Source organism: Ochotona princeps, chromosome 7, assembly GCF_030435755.1.
Source record: "Ochotona princeps isolate mOchPri1 chromosome 7, mOchPri1.hap1, whole genome shotgun sequence".
Classification (NCBI taxonomy): domain Eukaryota; kingdom Metazoa; phylum Chordata; class Mammalia; order Lagomorpha; family Ochotonidae; genus Ochotona; species Ochotona princeps.
In genome coordinates this window covers 72,537,918-72,551,956 of record NC_080838.1, presented here as the reverse complement: position 1 = coordinate 72,551,956, position 14,039 = coordinate 72,537,918, and the positions used below count along the sequence as shown (strand labels likewise).

At 35.7% G+C, this 14,039-nt stretch overlaps 1 protein-coding gene across 1 annotated transcript in view; it reads right to left on the bottom strand.

The window, feature by feature from the left end:
* LOC101531115 (transmembrane protease serine 11G-like) overlaps positions 1-14,039 on the bottom strand; it is a 43,844-nt gene that overhangs the window by 14,566 nt on the left and 15,239 nt on the right. The window contains exons 2-3 of the mRNA XM_058666655.1: positions 3,677-3,798; positions 2,154-2,272 (exon numbers count right to left, since the gene is read on the bottom strand). Of these exons, the coding sequence (XP_058522638.1) occupies positions 2,154-2,272; positions 3,677-3,798 (241 nt within the window). The remainder of the gene's footprint in view (positions 1-2,153; positions 2,273-3,676; positions 3,799-14,039) is intronic.

Here is a 14,039-nt window from a genome sequence, read left to right as displayed (position 1 = left end):
CTCTTTATTACAGCTAACTCATCAAGCTGGTCAGTCAGAAGTAAGACTGACTCACATAAATAAGTGGACCCACATCTGACGAGTTAGTCTGAAATTCAAGCGATAAGACCATTACAGGACCAAGTGCATTTATCTGACTTGATTTATGCAACGTCTTTTGGTGAAGTTTCAAGTGATATCAAATTGAATAAACTGATATATACAAGTAAGTCTATTACAAAATCTGTAATTATTCCAAAGCAAATAACCATGTGTTTTCCATCTAATTGACTGTGAAAGAAGATTTTTAAAGAAAAATTTTGTGTAGTGCAAAAATATCTATTTATAATGAAAAATAAATAGTAATACAAATATATGTAATATACTTCAAAAGCAACTAATACAGAAAACTAGAATTGAAAAATTAAACTAATTGCTGTATCCTTGTCTAGAGGCCAGTTATTTACATTTTTATATAAAGCCTAGATTTTACATGTATGTTTGACACATACATATGTAATGTAAACAATGTACATACATATGCAAAGTTATAGAGTATTTACACACTTTCTGCCCGTCTCCTCCTATTTCTTTCCAGCCCACCTTTTTTTTTCTTTTTAAAACAGAAATTTATAAAACATACTTTGCTCATGGCAAAATGAGCACATTAATAGTCTGAGTTTTTAACTTTGCAAGGAATCTATATAATTTATTTTAGGTTCAGGTCTGATTTTTCTTCTAGAAAATTTTTTTTTTAATAAATGTAGTTCAAACTCTAAATTAGGGGTTGGCCAATTGTAGCCTAGAAGCCATGTCTTGTCTGCCATCTAATTTTCATTTTTCCATAATTCAAGATTGGCCTTCACAGTTTTAAATGGAAAAATGTAAGAGAAGAATAAGAAAGCCTAGAAATTTTACGAAATTGAACATTTAGCATTCATAACGAAGTTTAATTGAAGTATGGTCACATTCAATTGTTTATGTGGCTTGTCCATGACTCCTTGCATACTACAATGACAGCCATAAGTAATTGCAGAAGCAATGACTTCCATGGCTAACAGATATTTGTACCTTGCATGTTAAAGAAAAACGTTGACTCTATTTAAATGATTATATGTCTCGTCTCTATGTGGTTTCCATTTACATAGAAGGCAGTAGGACCAGCATTATTGATCTGGCCATCTATTTACTATCATCTCCTTGATTTTTATGGTGCTATCATGTGGCAGCTGCTGTGTGAGGTACCATAAACATATCAATAACTAGAATTATACCCAATATGGATGAATTCACAAATCCAGAAGGGGCCTCTACATAGAAAATAATGTTGAAAGCAAGTGCTCTCACAGAGGGATATTGCTTTTAAATTGTTTTATTCACAATATTTATTATTCTATAATATGACTGAAAGTTGGGTAAAATTATAAATGTTTTGGAGCTGAACTTTGTGAGCTCAAGGAGCTTTTCCAAAGCTGCTAAGCTGATGATAAAATTAGGATGTGAATCCAGTTAGTTCTGATTGCAACACGTGTTATTTCTAATTTGATATTTTGCTTAGTATAATATTTTCTTATTTTTTTCTTCCAATAACAAAAATATTCTTGGGATTTTTTTTTTTGGAAAGGCAAACCAGCTCTACACATACTCCAACTCATCTAATCACTTTTTCATTTTGAATTGGCTAAAGAAGTTTTCTGAACCTGGCAGGAATGATCTTCCATCTATGACTGGTCCATGCAGAGATCATTAGAGGATGTGTATACAGCTGAAGACTCCAAGGGAAGAATTCCTTTGGCGGAATAATTTTAGGAGTAAATGTTGGGTGTGCAATTCCTAGTGAAAAGCACATTGAATTACCCATAGAATAGGTGGTTCATAAAAGTATAATTTAATGCGATTTGAGACTAAATAAATCACTTGTATTTCCAGGTAAGTTTAACACTGTGACTTGTAGATAGGCTATTTATTTATTTAATAAGCATATGTTGGTTTAGTTTCTGGTGCAGTTTTCTTTTGCCCAATACATGGCTTTTTTTTTTTTTTTTTTTTTTTTTTTTTTTTTTTGCCAGGCAACCTTACCCTGAGTGGTATTTCTTGTTCTGTTGACTCTTGTCTAAGCTTCTTCACCAGAGTTTCTTCAGGGTAGAAATAATGACAACAAAGATGAGACTTACCTCACCAGCAATTTTTTGTTTCATTTCATTTCTACTGTCTGAGTGCTCTATAGAAAAACTGGGATTGTAATCAATACTGGGAATCTGGAAGGAGACCTTGTAATAGTGAGGTTTCTGATCTGAAAGGGAGAACAACAATAGTTTATCTTTGGTTTATCTGAGTTGTGGATCCAAGATGACTGCAATATGTTCATGGAAAATTTTGAAATTCATATATAGATATTCATAATACACATTTTGCACATAGGCTATGAAGACCACTGAGATTTTTTTCTCACCCAAGTAAACATTAAATTTTATTTTTCTGCATCAGTGCTGTGAGAAACCGGTAAGGCCTGTGACCCAGACATTCAATATGGGTGGCAACTCGCATCCTAGCTGCTCTACTTCCAATCCATCTCCCTGTTAATTGCCTGGAAAAAGCAGCAGAGAGTGGCCCCAAGTGTTGAGACCCCTACCCACTCCACCACCCACATAGAAGATCCATGATTTCAGCCCGGTGAAGCATTAGTCATTGAGGCCATTTGAGGAGTCAACCAAAAGGTGGAAGACACTCTTTCTCTCTCTGTCTCTGTCTCTCTCTTTCTCTCGGTCTCTCTCCCTTTATAATCTGCTTCTCTCTGTAAGTCCAACCATCAAAATGAATAAATAAATCTTTTTCTAAGATTCAATTTTCCAAAAATTCTTAAAGTCATCTTGTATAAGAGATAGTGGTAATTACTATCTGAAAAGTTGGGTATAGGTCTTTAGCTCAACATTCAAGCTACGTCTCTGTCCTATATTGGAGTTTGGGATTTGATCCTTTGCTCTGGATCCTGACTGTACACACTCAGGGACAGTGGTAATGGCTCAGTAAATAGGTTTCTGCTTTTCATGTGGGAAATCTGGATTGCGTTTCCAGCTTTGGGTTTTCGCTTGCTTCCTACCCAGGCCATTGCAGGCATTTAGCGACTGAACCAGTGGATGCAAGATTTCTCAGTCTGCCTGTGACATAAATAAAAACATCTTAAAAGTTAATGTAATTGGTGAATTCCTGGGAATTCAGTCTTCACCCACTTTGGTCAATCTGTCTTTCTAACCCTTTGTAAGGTACATAGATTCTCACAGTCACAGTGTTTTATGTTTGATCCTGACAAAAAGATCACCTGCTAATGACAATAAATTGAAGCTACTAATTTAGTAATGTATGAGATAACATTATCTTTGCCCAACCTTAAAGCTAGAATTGTTACCAAAATAGCATCGCTATTCTCAGAATATTAAATATTAATAAAACATAAAAATTACATAACATATTATGTAAAAAATAAAAATAATGTTAACTTTTTTTTGCATAAAAATAATGTTAACTTTTCATCACACCAAATTTTAGACATTGCAACTATTTTTTACACGTAAAAATTATTTTCCAAATGAATATGTTTATTCAAATGAAAATAACATTGTAAATGTTAGAAGATATTTAGAATTTCAGAGAAATTGAGTGTGTTCAAATTTTCAAAAAAAATGAGATGGATACTTACCATATGCCAAAAAATAAACAAGGAGACCGATAATTATTGCCAAAATCAACACAATGGCTGTGATAATAAGGGCAATCATCCATGGTTGCAATGTACTTGTTCTTCTGCCCAGAATCGCTGGCCTTTTGAGAGAGAGTTGTTCATTAAACCAAATAGGTCTTTAGCAATGAATGTTCTTTTCAATATAGAGAAACTTTCCTGGACATTTTAGCTAACTCCACATTTGGCATATTTTTTATGAAGTATTAGAAAGCACCAACATGTTTAATTGACATTTAAGCTTATGTAGTGATTGTTAAAGTCAATATCATGCTAGTTTTAACTGCGATTTTGCATATTTTCTGATCATTTACCAAATGCCCTCTAATGTTTCTTTGTAAATGAACAAATATCATACATTTGGTCTAAGTGTTTCAGGTCACAATGGACCTCAGAGAACAAGGGCACAGTTTTGTTTGTGTCATTCAAACATGGAAAAGCTGAAGTTCATAGATTAGCAATACCTTTAAGTTGGATATTGGAGGAGCTAGAAATAGAACTTGGGCTTTTTTTTTTATGAAGATTTTATTATTATTATTGGAAATCCGGATATACAGAGAGGAGGAGAGACAGAGAGGAAGATCTTCCATCCGATGTTTCACTCCCCAAGTGAGCCGCAACGGGCCAGTACGCGCCAATCTGATGCCAGGACCAGGAACCTCTTCCGGGTCTCCCACGCGGGTGCAGTGTCCCAAAGCTTTGGGCCGTCCTCGACTGCTTTCCCAGGCCATAAGCAGGGAGCTGGATGGAAAGTGGAGCTGCCGGGATTAGAACCGGTGCCCATATGGGATCCCGGGGCTTTCAAGGCAAGGACTTTAGCTACTAGACCACACCGCCAGGCCCATTGGGCTTTTTTATGCTTAAGTTTTGTGTAGTCCTAGGTGCAAATGAAAAGCTTCTTAAAGAGTGTAGGTTGTAGAAGAAAAGATAGAGGAGAATTGTAAGAGAAGATCATTAACAGTAATAAGAAGCTTCTAATAAATGAAAAAGTAACGATAAGTCAGGACTTTGAACTCAGGCCTTCTGTGATTTGGTGTGATAACTATATAATCACAGGCTTCTAAGATTTCTAACCTGAATGACCAATGTGTCACTGAAGAAATGAAAAAGAAAATAAAAAACCAGCTTGAAGCAAATGATACTACTGTGTGACCTATGAGTTAGTGAGGAAATTAATAAGAAAAAGGCTTTCTTGAAGGAATGACAATAAAAACAAAAATATTAAAACCCATGAGATGTAGCAAAAACAGCATTAGCTATTGATCTTATATTTTGCATGAAGGTTGCCATCTATCAGAGAGAATATATAGTATTTGTCCTGTTGGGGTTGACTTATTTCACTGAGCATAATGGTCTCCAGTTGGGACTATTTGGTTGCAAGTGGTAGAATTCCATTCTTTTTTCATGGCTAAGTAGTATTCCATGGAGTAGCGGCATGCTATTTAACTTCATGTTGTAAATTTTCCATTTTTCTTCCTGTTGTTGATCTTTATGGATTTTCACTTAATGGGATGTATAATAACTGTGTTATAGAGATTATCATATCCGGATGTGAAGATACAATGCAGTGTGCATCTCTACTTCCAAATCAGAGATGGACTCCCAATGAAACTATTATCTTGAAAATAGGATGCTGGACTCTGTATTCATCCATACCTACAATATCAGGATATGTTAAAGAGCAGCATAGACTTACAACTTACGATAATAGACTTACGACTGTTTATGAAGGACTTTACTATTATTATAACAGAGGGGAAAGCAGTAGGGGAGCGGGGCCTTGGGAGGAAGCAAAGGAAATCTCAGAGCCTATGGAACTGTATCTTAAAATAATAAAATTAATAAATTTTAAAAAAGATTTCAAACCTGGGATTTTTATAGGTGATATTATGTTGAAGAAGACTTGTTACGAATATATAAACTTATAAGAAAATGTTACAGTAACAATAGTACCAAAGTTGGGCAAAAATGCTAAAATATATTAACATGGCTTGTAAATGAGTGACATTTGCAAAATTCTCATAGGAGCAGGTAGGGGTGACACAGACATCTATCCTCACCAGATGTGAACTTTTCTAGAACTGAGATGGGCTGAGATAATACTGACTTGGGCTGCCTGGAGATATGTAATACATTGAATTGAATGGCATTGCATTTTGAGAAGTTAAGCTACTGGTTCTTACTCTGTCAAATTTCACATGAAAGGAAAAAAAAAACAAGAATGAATCACGCTCTCTGGAATGGATACATTTTTGGTAAAGTGGAAAGAAAACTCAAATAAATACTGTAGATATCAGTTGGATAACACCTTCAAGCATCAATGATCTTGAAAGAGCCAAGATAACTTTGGTGTCTTGCAGAACCCAGAGGCAATGTTTCACCATCGAACTGTCAATCTGAGCAGTGTGAAGTATTCAGGAAGCTCTAATTCTGAGATCACCTGCATTTCTGATGGGACCTAAAAGTTACTCCGGTATTGTTTGGTTGGTGGCCAGAGAAGAGCATTATAACCTGAATGCATCTGAAGTGTCTTCAAGGCTGTGAAGCTGGACCGTAGGCAACAGCTGATGAACTTACTCACCATGTTTATTAAAAGAAGACTGTACAATCATAAACTCATCCAGCTGCTATTTAGTGAGGTTCCTGCTCATGCTAATCAAACATCTTCTGCTTGATATTTAAAGCAATTAAGCTATCCTCTCCTATCTAGAGACACAGGAAGTAATTACTAGATACACATGCTACATGTGATCCCAAAATTATCTCCCAAGTGCAATTAGAGATGAGTAAATATAATTAGAGAATTGTCCTTTGAACTGGGCCTTGAATACTGAAGTGGAGGAATGGGGAGGGAGCCTCAGGCAGACAAGAACATATGGGAACCTACAAGATACTGGTGAAAACAGAATGTAAATGTCAGGAAAAATAAACAACTAATGACCGCTGTCACTAACTAACTGTGCAGGTGCTTACTGAACACTACTTTGTACACAACACAGGGGGATATGTTTTTAAATCCTTCAACAGATTTTCTTTTTAAGGAATTCATAATTTCTTTTTTAAAACATTATTTATTATTTTATGATATAATTCCATAGGCTCTGGCATTTCCTTTCTTGCCTCTATTTGTATGAAGTTTGCCTTATATCAGAGAGAACATATGATATTTGTCCTTTGGAGATTGACTTGTTTCACTGAACATAATAGTCTCCAGTTGGGACCATTTGGTTGTAAATGGTAGAATTTCAGCCTTTTTAATGGCTGAGTAGTATTCCATGGAGTAGATGTGCCACAGTTTCTTTATGCACTCCTCTTTTGATGGACATCTGTGTTGTTTCCATGTCTTTTCTATTGCAGATTGCAAATACAGGAGTACAGGTCACTTTCTCATATGCATATTTAATTTCCTTTGGATATATTCCCAGAAGTGGGATACTTGGGTCAAATGGAAAATTGAAGAGCACAGTTTAACATATTATTACCAAGATTTTACAAAATTTGTTTGAGCATTTTGGTGAAAAACTAATAATTTACTATTAATTTTGTTTGGGGAATTAATGGCTGAAAATATGATAATTTTTTAAAGTTTAAGAAGGCTGGATCCATTTTTTCACTGTTGTTTATTTTTTAAACTTATTTTTAATTATTTGAAAAGGAGAGAAAGAGCAAGATAAAGAGAGAGGGAGAGAATTGTGCAGTCAGTGGTTCACTTTCCAAATAACTGCAACTACCAGAGCTGGTCCAAGATGAAGTTAGAAACCTGCAATGCCATCTGAGTCTCCTAGTGAGTGGCAGAGCCAAAAGCATTTGAGCCATCTTCCACTGCTTTCCTATGCACTTAGCAGGGAGCTAGACCAGAAACAAGGCAGCCTGGACTTGGATCAGTGTTCCTATATGAATGCAGTCATAATAAGCTGTGGCTTAACACTCTGAGACAAAATATGGGTCACTATCTTTCTGAGTCAGACATAGAAACTAATTTGTAAAGAGGGGCTTGTTTTGCAATGAAATTCTCATCTTCGAATGGATGTAGTTATCTGTTGAATGATTCATTTTCTAATACCAGAGACACAATTGGGATCAACTTGTCATCTTATGTTCACAAGTGGAAAATATTTACCCTAAAATATTTAGTCTTAGCTGCTGTTTTAACTAAGTAATATTTCTTCTGCTTTTCTTTCATTGTCATCTGAATTTTAACTCGAGCCTTGACTAATTTCAGTGGCTGTTCCAGATTTTTGACATATTTTGCTTTACAGGTGCTGTTAAACAAAAATGTGTCTTCTAAGTAAAAATAATGTCAAAAGCAGTGGATATTTGCATACTGTTTACAAAATATTTAAATAGTTTTATTAGAGATGAATTGCTTCACCCATGATAGAAGGAGAAATGAAATTAAGCACCTACCTAGAGTCAAGATATAATTGCAAATTTTGTACCTAAAAATTGCAGAAGGACAATTCTCCCTTTTTTCCTTCCTTGTCTCTCCCTCCCCAGTAACTTCCCAGTAAAAGAATTTACATTTGGTCGTAATAGTCCAGCAAGATGACTAAACAGACTCACTGCCGTGTAGGAAAAGCCAGTCCTAGAATAACTTTTGATAGACAAACAAAAGAAAAACGTAAGTGACCTCATCTGGGAGGTATCCATCCCTATTCTACAAGCAGTGACAAATACTACACATGCAGCAGGTCAGTCTAGAAAACCTGTCTCAAAACGTCAAAGCGGTTTAAAAGTGTCATTCTTTTTGTCCCTCCCTGGCCTTCATCTAACTTCTAAGTGAGTCATTCCCAGTTTTACGAGCAAGCGTTCTGTAAATCAACCCTCAGCAGACTAGGAAGGGCTCTTGCTCATCTCAGCTTCAGTTTGTATCTCTTCTTTGTCTTTTTAAGATTTTCAAATGCTTCATCTAAAAATATCTATGACATGTATGCATATACATAAATTATATGCGTATGTAATCATATATATTTGTACATAACAGAGAGATACAGTGATCTTTCACCCCTTGGTTGACTACTCAACTGTCTATAATATGCAGAGCTGGGTCAGATCAGAATCAGGTGCTGAAAACTTAGTCCAGGTCTCCCACATGAATGACAAAAGCGCAACTGCTTGTCATCACCTGTTGCTTGTTAGGAAACTAGAAGCAGGAGTAGAGCTGCTACACAAAATCTGATACATAGATGCTTGACAGCCAATGCTTCATTTAGACAAAATATTGCCATCAAAATTTCTGAGATAAGGTATAAAGGGATCTTGTTGATCCAGTAAAGATCAGACAATTTGGAAACCTTTTAAAGAGATATTTAACAGAGTGATTTAAATTGCAGATTCCACAGCCATGCCAGCCTAGCTTTTGAATTTTAGAAGAGGGTGGGTGGGACACAGAAAGGCACACAGAGAAAGATCTTCCATTTGAGACTGGTCTGTGCTGAACAAGAAGCTAGAGAATAGCTGAGGCTCCCACACCAGTCAGTGATTCAACTGCCTGAGCCATTGTCTGCCACTTCTTAGATACACATGAGGGACCTAAACCAAGGCACTGTAATATAGGATGTGGGCATCCCAAATGGTGTGCAACCACTTCTGTAAACACCCATCTTTCAATGGAGTTCTCATCCTGGCACTCCTCAGTGTAGGTTGTTGGCCATCATCCAATCTCTTCATTATTCAAGAAGGGTAAAATACAGCCAGTTGGTGAGTTTATCAAAAAGACTAAGTGAACTGATATATGCAAAAACACCTGGAACACTGTTTGCATCATGATAAAATGAATTATTTAGAAGACTTGGGAGTTTTAGCTACTGTACTACTATTGCTAAGCATGAAATATCATCTTTCAAAAGTAGCTAAGAAAGGATTTCCAATTAGTTTCCACTTATTGGAAGAAATAGAATGAAATGAGCTGGCAGAAAGTGTCTTAGATATTGGATTTGCTGCTCATGAAATAAATGGAGGCATAGACCAATTCCCCAGATTGGAATCAAATGACAACACCAGACACAAAATTAGATACACACGATGGTGGAGCAGCTGGGAATCCTGGTGAAGCCCTTGTTATCCCCACAGTCTCCTAGTAAATAAAGCAACTTGAACTTAGAGGCCTGTGAAGGCTAGAGATGTCACAGGTTAGCAGTAGGCATTATGGGATGGGGAAAGAAATTACTGAATAGAAATAATAGTTTAGAGACAGTATGAAAATTATGATGAATTAGAGTTGGAATTTTATTTCTTTGCCTATGGAAGACAGAATAACTGCAAAAAAATTAGTGCCATGCAAAAATCAGTAATAGTGATGTTATTGTTTATTTTAACAGTGATTTAATAATGATGATAATGATCTTTATAATAATGAAACCACCAGATACAATGAGTCTCATAAAATTAGTAATGTCGGCAGAAATACTAACCGTTTCATGAGCAAATGAGATTTATTCTTACTGTCACAACTCATGTTCTGACAAGCTGAATGTCTAACTTTTACAACTCCATATTATGCATTTAAAAGGACTTAGTATTTCATAACTGGAGAGTTTACTGATGACATAATTAAAACATGATTACCATAGCTGGTCTTTTAAGAGCTAAGAGTTCAAAAGGGATATTGTCTGAGAGGACAGCAAAGTTTCATGCTGTAGCTCCCGTGAAAAACTTTCCCTGAAGAAAACCATAGAGTATTCAGCTAATGACAACCTGATTGCATGCATACTACTGCCAGGGCCTATTGAATACAATGGAATTGACCAGCACAGTTGCTTCTACCAATACTTCTATAGTTCTGTCTTGTTTCTCTTGGAAAATTTTCCCAATTTTCTCATTACAATTTTCAATTAGGCATTGTTCATCTTTAATCTAACCTCCACAAAAAAGTAGTGTTTGTTTTGAAAGTTGAAGCATACATAAATGCATTATTTACAAATGTTCTCTAGTGAACAAGTCCCTCCACTGCTAGATCTAATCAGTGGGATATGGTTTTATTTATAATTTAAAATTTGAAGTTTGAAGAAAAATCACCTGAAGTCTTCCTTGAGTCAGAACGTAAAACCTATTGAAACAATTGTTTGAAACCGCTGCAGAAATCACTCAGATGTTTGAAAAAAAAAGATAGTCATGACATTGACAGTTTTGGTGAAGAGCAGAGGCAGTGAGCATCTACATTTAGTGAACACGTACTTTTAAACCTCTAGAGGCATTTTAAAATATTTGAAAGAGACAGTGTGTGATATCTTCCAACTGCTGATTCTCTTGCCAAATGAAAAGATTGTGAACCTGGAATAATTTGGTTTCCCATGTAGGTGCTAAAGACCCAAGTTCTTGAGATGGGACTCAAACTCAGGAACTAAGTTATGGGATGGGATGTCCCAAACATCTTAAGTCCCAAGCATCTGAAATCCTGAACCAAATGCTTGCTCATCCAGAGGCTTTCAGTGTTTTCATTTTTATTTTCTTCCTTTTTTTCCTTTCCCTCTTTGCCTTCCTTTCTTTACCATATTTACTTGAGACATAATTCACAGAATATGTCATATTGCTAATTAATTCATCTAATGGTTTTCAACATACTCACATTTTGGCATCATCAACATAATCTATTATTTAAAATTTCACTCCCCTCTTTGGTACCCATGATTGCCAAAAAGCTATTTCTAGACATTGGCATTTCTTGTATACCACCTGCCACAGCTACAGCAAGCCCAAGGTTTGGTAAGGCTGCTGGCAAATGAGTACTAGCTGGGGTCTTAATTGCTCAGGCTCATACTGGCTAAGCAGTCTTGTTCTAGGGATGAATTGTGGGTGCCATCACAGCAGGTAATGGTTTCAATGGAAGAGGCAGTGTTGTAGCCAACATTGCTGGAGTCTCAACACAGTATGCACTAGGATGGCAACCTCACCCCTGCCTGCTGAACAACCAGCCTCTCAGAATTATGGTTCCTCACATTGGTGTGAGTCAACCCATGGGTCTACCAAGAGTGGACATTCCACCCTCAGGAACAAGACCCTCCTTTGGAAATGTATTCCTTGCTTTCCTGTATTACATCTTGTGAAACTGCAGTTTTTGTGAGTTTTGTCCACTCTGAGCGTTAATAGTTAAAAATAACCGCATAGAGTAGTGGAAATGCATTATTTCAAGCAGAAATCCTATAATCAGGGCTTCTTTTACCTAGTATAATGCTTTCAAAATTCGTCTACTTTTTAGCATGTATCAAAAATTTCTCTTTTTTAATAATCTATTATATGAATATATTACATTTTAGTTCATTCATTAACTGGTGTATATTTATACTTTTTTTTCATTCTGAATATTATGAATAAAATTGTGGTGAACATCCATGTATAAGTCATCATGCAGATAAGTGTGTTAATTTGTTTAGCACATACACAGAAGAGGGCAATTTCTGGGTCCTATGCTACTTCTGTGATTAACCTATGAGGAAACTGCCAGCCTTTCCCAGAAAGTGAATAATATGGGATGCAGTGAACAGATTCATTATTATTTTGCTTTTGTTTTCAAGCATGGATTAAAAGAGGAAACAAATGAACAGGTAAGTAGAGAGAGTGGAATATAACAAGAACAGAGTAAAAGCAACAGGAAGAAGGGAAGAGAAGTAAAACCTAGTGATAGAAAATAGAAACGAGTGGCAAGGAATACAACATTTGTATACTATTAGGAGGAATATAAAGTAAAAAGTTAATTGTGAAGAAAAGAGATTCAAGATGTGTGGCCATCATGTAGCAGAAAGTTCTGTCAGTTGGACAAGAGCGAGTTTCTGGAGGAAATGAGACCAGGGTGTCCACACTGGAGGAGAGGAAAAGGATCCAGAGAACAGATAAGGAGCAATGCACAGGGCTTCTGAAGACTGTCACGTGGTGTTAATGCTTCTACGAACAGCAGAACACTTGGAAAACATTGAATTAGGAAGATGATATAATTTGCATTTTTAAAAGAAGAGCCTTTTATTTGTTGAATGAAACTTCTTTTTACACTCCTTTTACCCCAAAAGTGTAATGTGAGGAAATGTTTTATCTTCTTGATCTTGAAAAATGTTTTTCAAGAATCATTTTTTAAATTCTTCATTTAGACATAATTCATATGCCACACAATTTATCTACTTAAATTATACAGTTTGCTTTTATTATATACACAGATACATGCAGCCCTCACGTGAGTCATAAACAAATTAATAAAAAAAGAAACCCCATATCCTTTAGTCATTCCCTCACCTTACCATCTACCTGCTGACCCTTCTCCAGCAACTGCTAATCTATGCTCAAGTTTTGAGTTTCTTTGTTCTGTGTACTTGTGTGAGCAAAATCATGTATTTGTTTTGTTTTTGAGTATTTTCACTTAGGAAGATGTTTTAAAATTCATTTGTGTTACACAATGGCTAAACACTTCATTCTATTTTTATGGGCAACACCAGGTATGAACATATCATACTTTTGCTATCCATTTCACCATTGATGAGTATTTGAGTTACTTCTAGCTTTTGGATATTATGATGATTGATATTTAAACTAATATGTGCACATCTTTTCTTTTCTGAAGAGTTTATGCATAGGAATAAATTATTGGGTCATATGGTAGCTGTGTATTCATTTGAGAAGTAGCACATCATTTTTTAGTGTTGTTGCACTAGTTCATATTCCCACACAAGTTCTGATTTCTTCATTTTCTTGTCTTGCTTGTTATATATAGTACTGTCCATTGTTTGTGCTATTTTATTCCTTTCATTGTTTGCTGTGTTTTGCTCACATCTGTTCTACACAAAATACGCTTTTCATTGTCTACCCAGCTACTAACATTTCCATGTGAAATTCCATCGGTACTTCATTTCCAGTCTTTCAGTGTGCTGCTCCAATGCCTTTTTCCTAATTAAGGGACTGGTTCTTTGCAAGACGATTTCTTCCAGTTACCAGCTGTCTTAGACTATCCTACATTGTTTTGTTACTACCTCTTTTATTGCAGTGGACATCTTTTATTTTCTATTCTATTTATGGCATGACTGTTCTCTACTTCAGTTGTTCAGTCTCATACACATGCCATACTTGTCATTATCATTAGTTGCAATTTCTTCAAGCATACAATTTAATATTCAACTCTTTCTCAAAACTCTCTTTGCCTACCATAAATCCCATAATCTCTTATCTGTAACCATTTTTATATTGTTACAATAATCTAGAAACCTCCAAATCCTGCTTAAATGCAACTTTCTACTACTTCATGTTCACACAGTTGTGGCTAAGAAAAAGTATCTGTTATGTTGATGAGTCTAGATTCAGGACCTGTAGTCTGAAGCTGTCCCTTAATGCTTCCAGATTATTG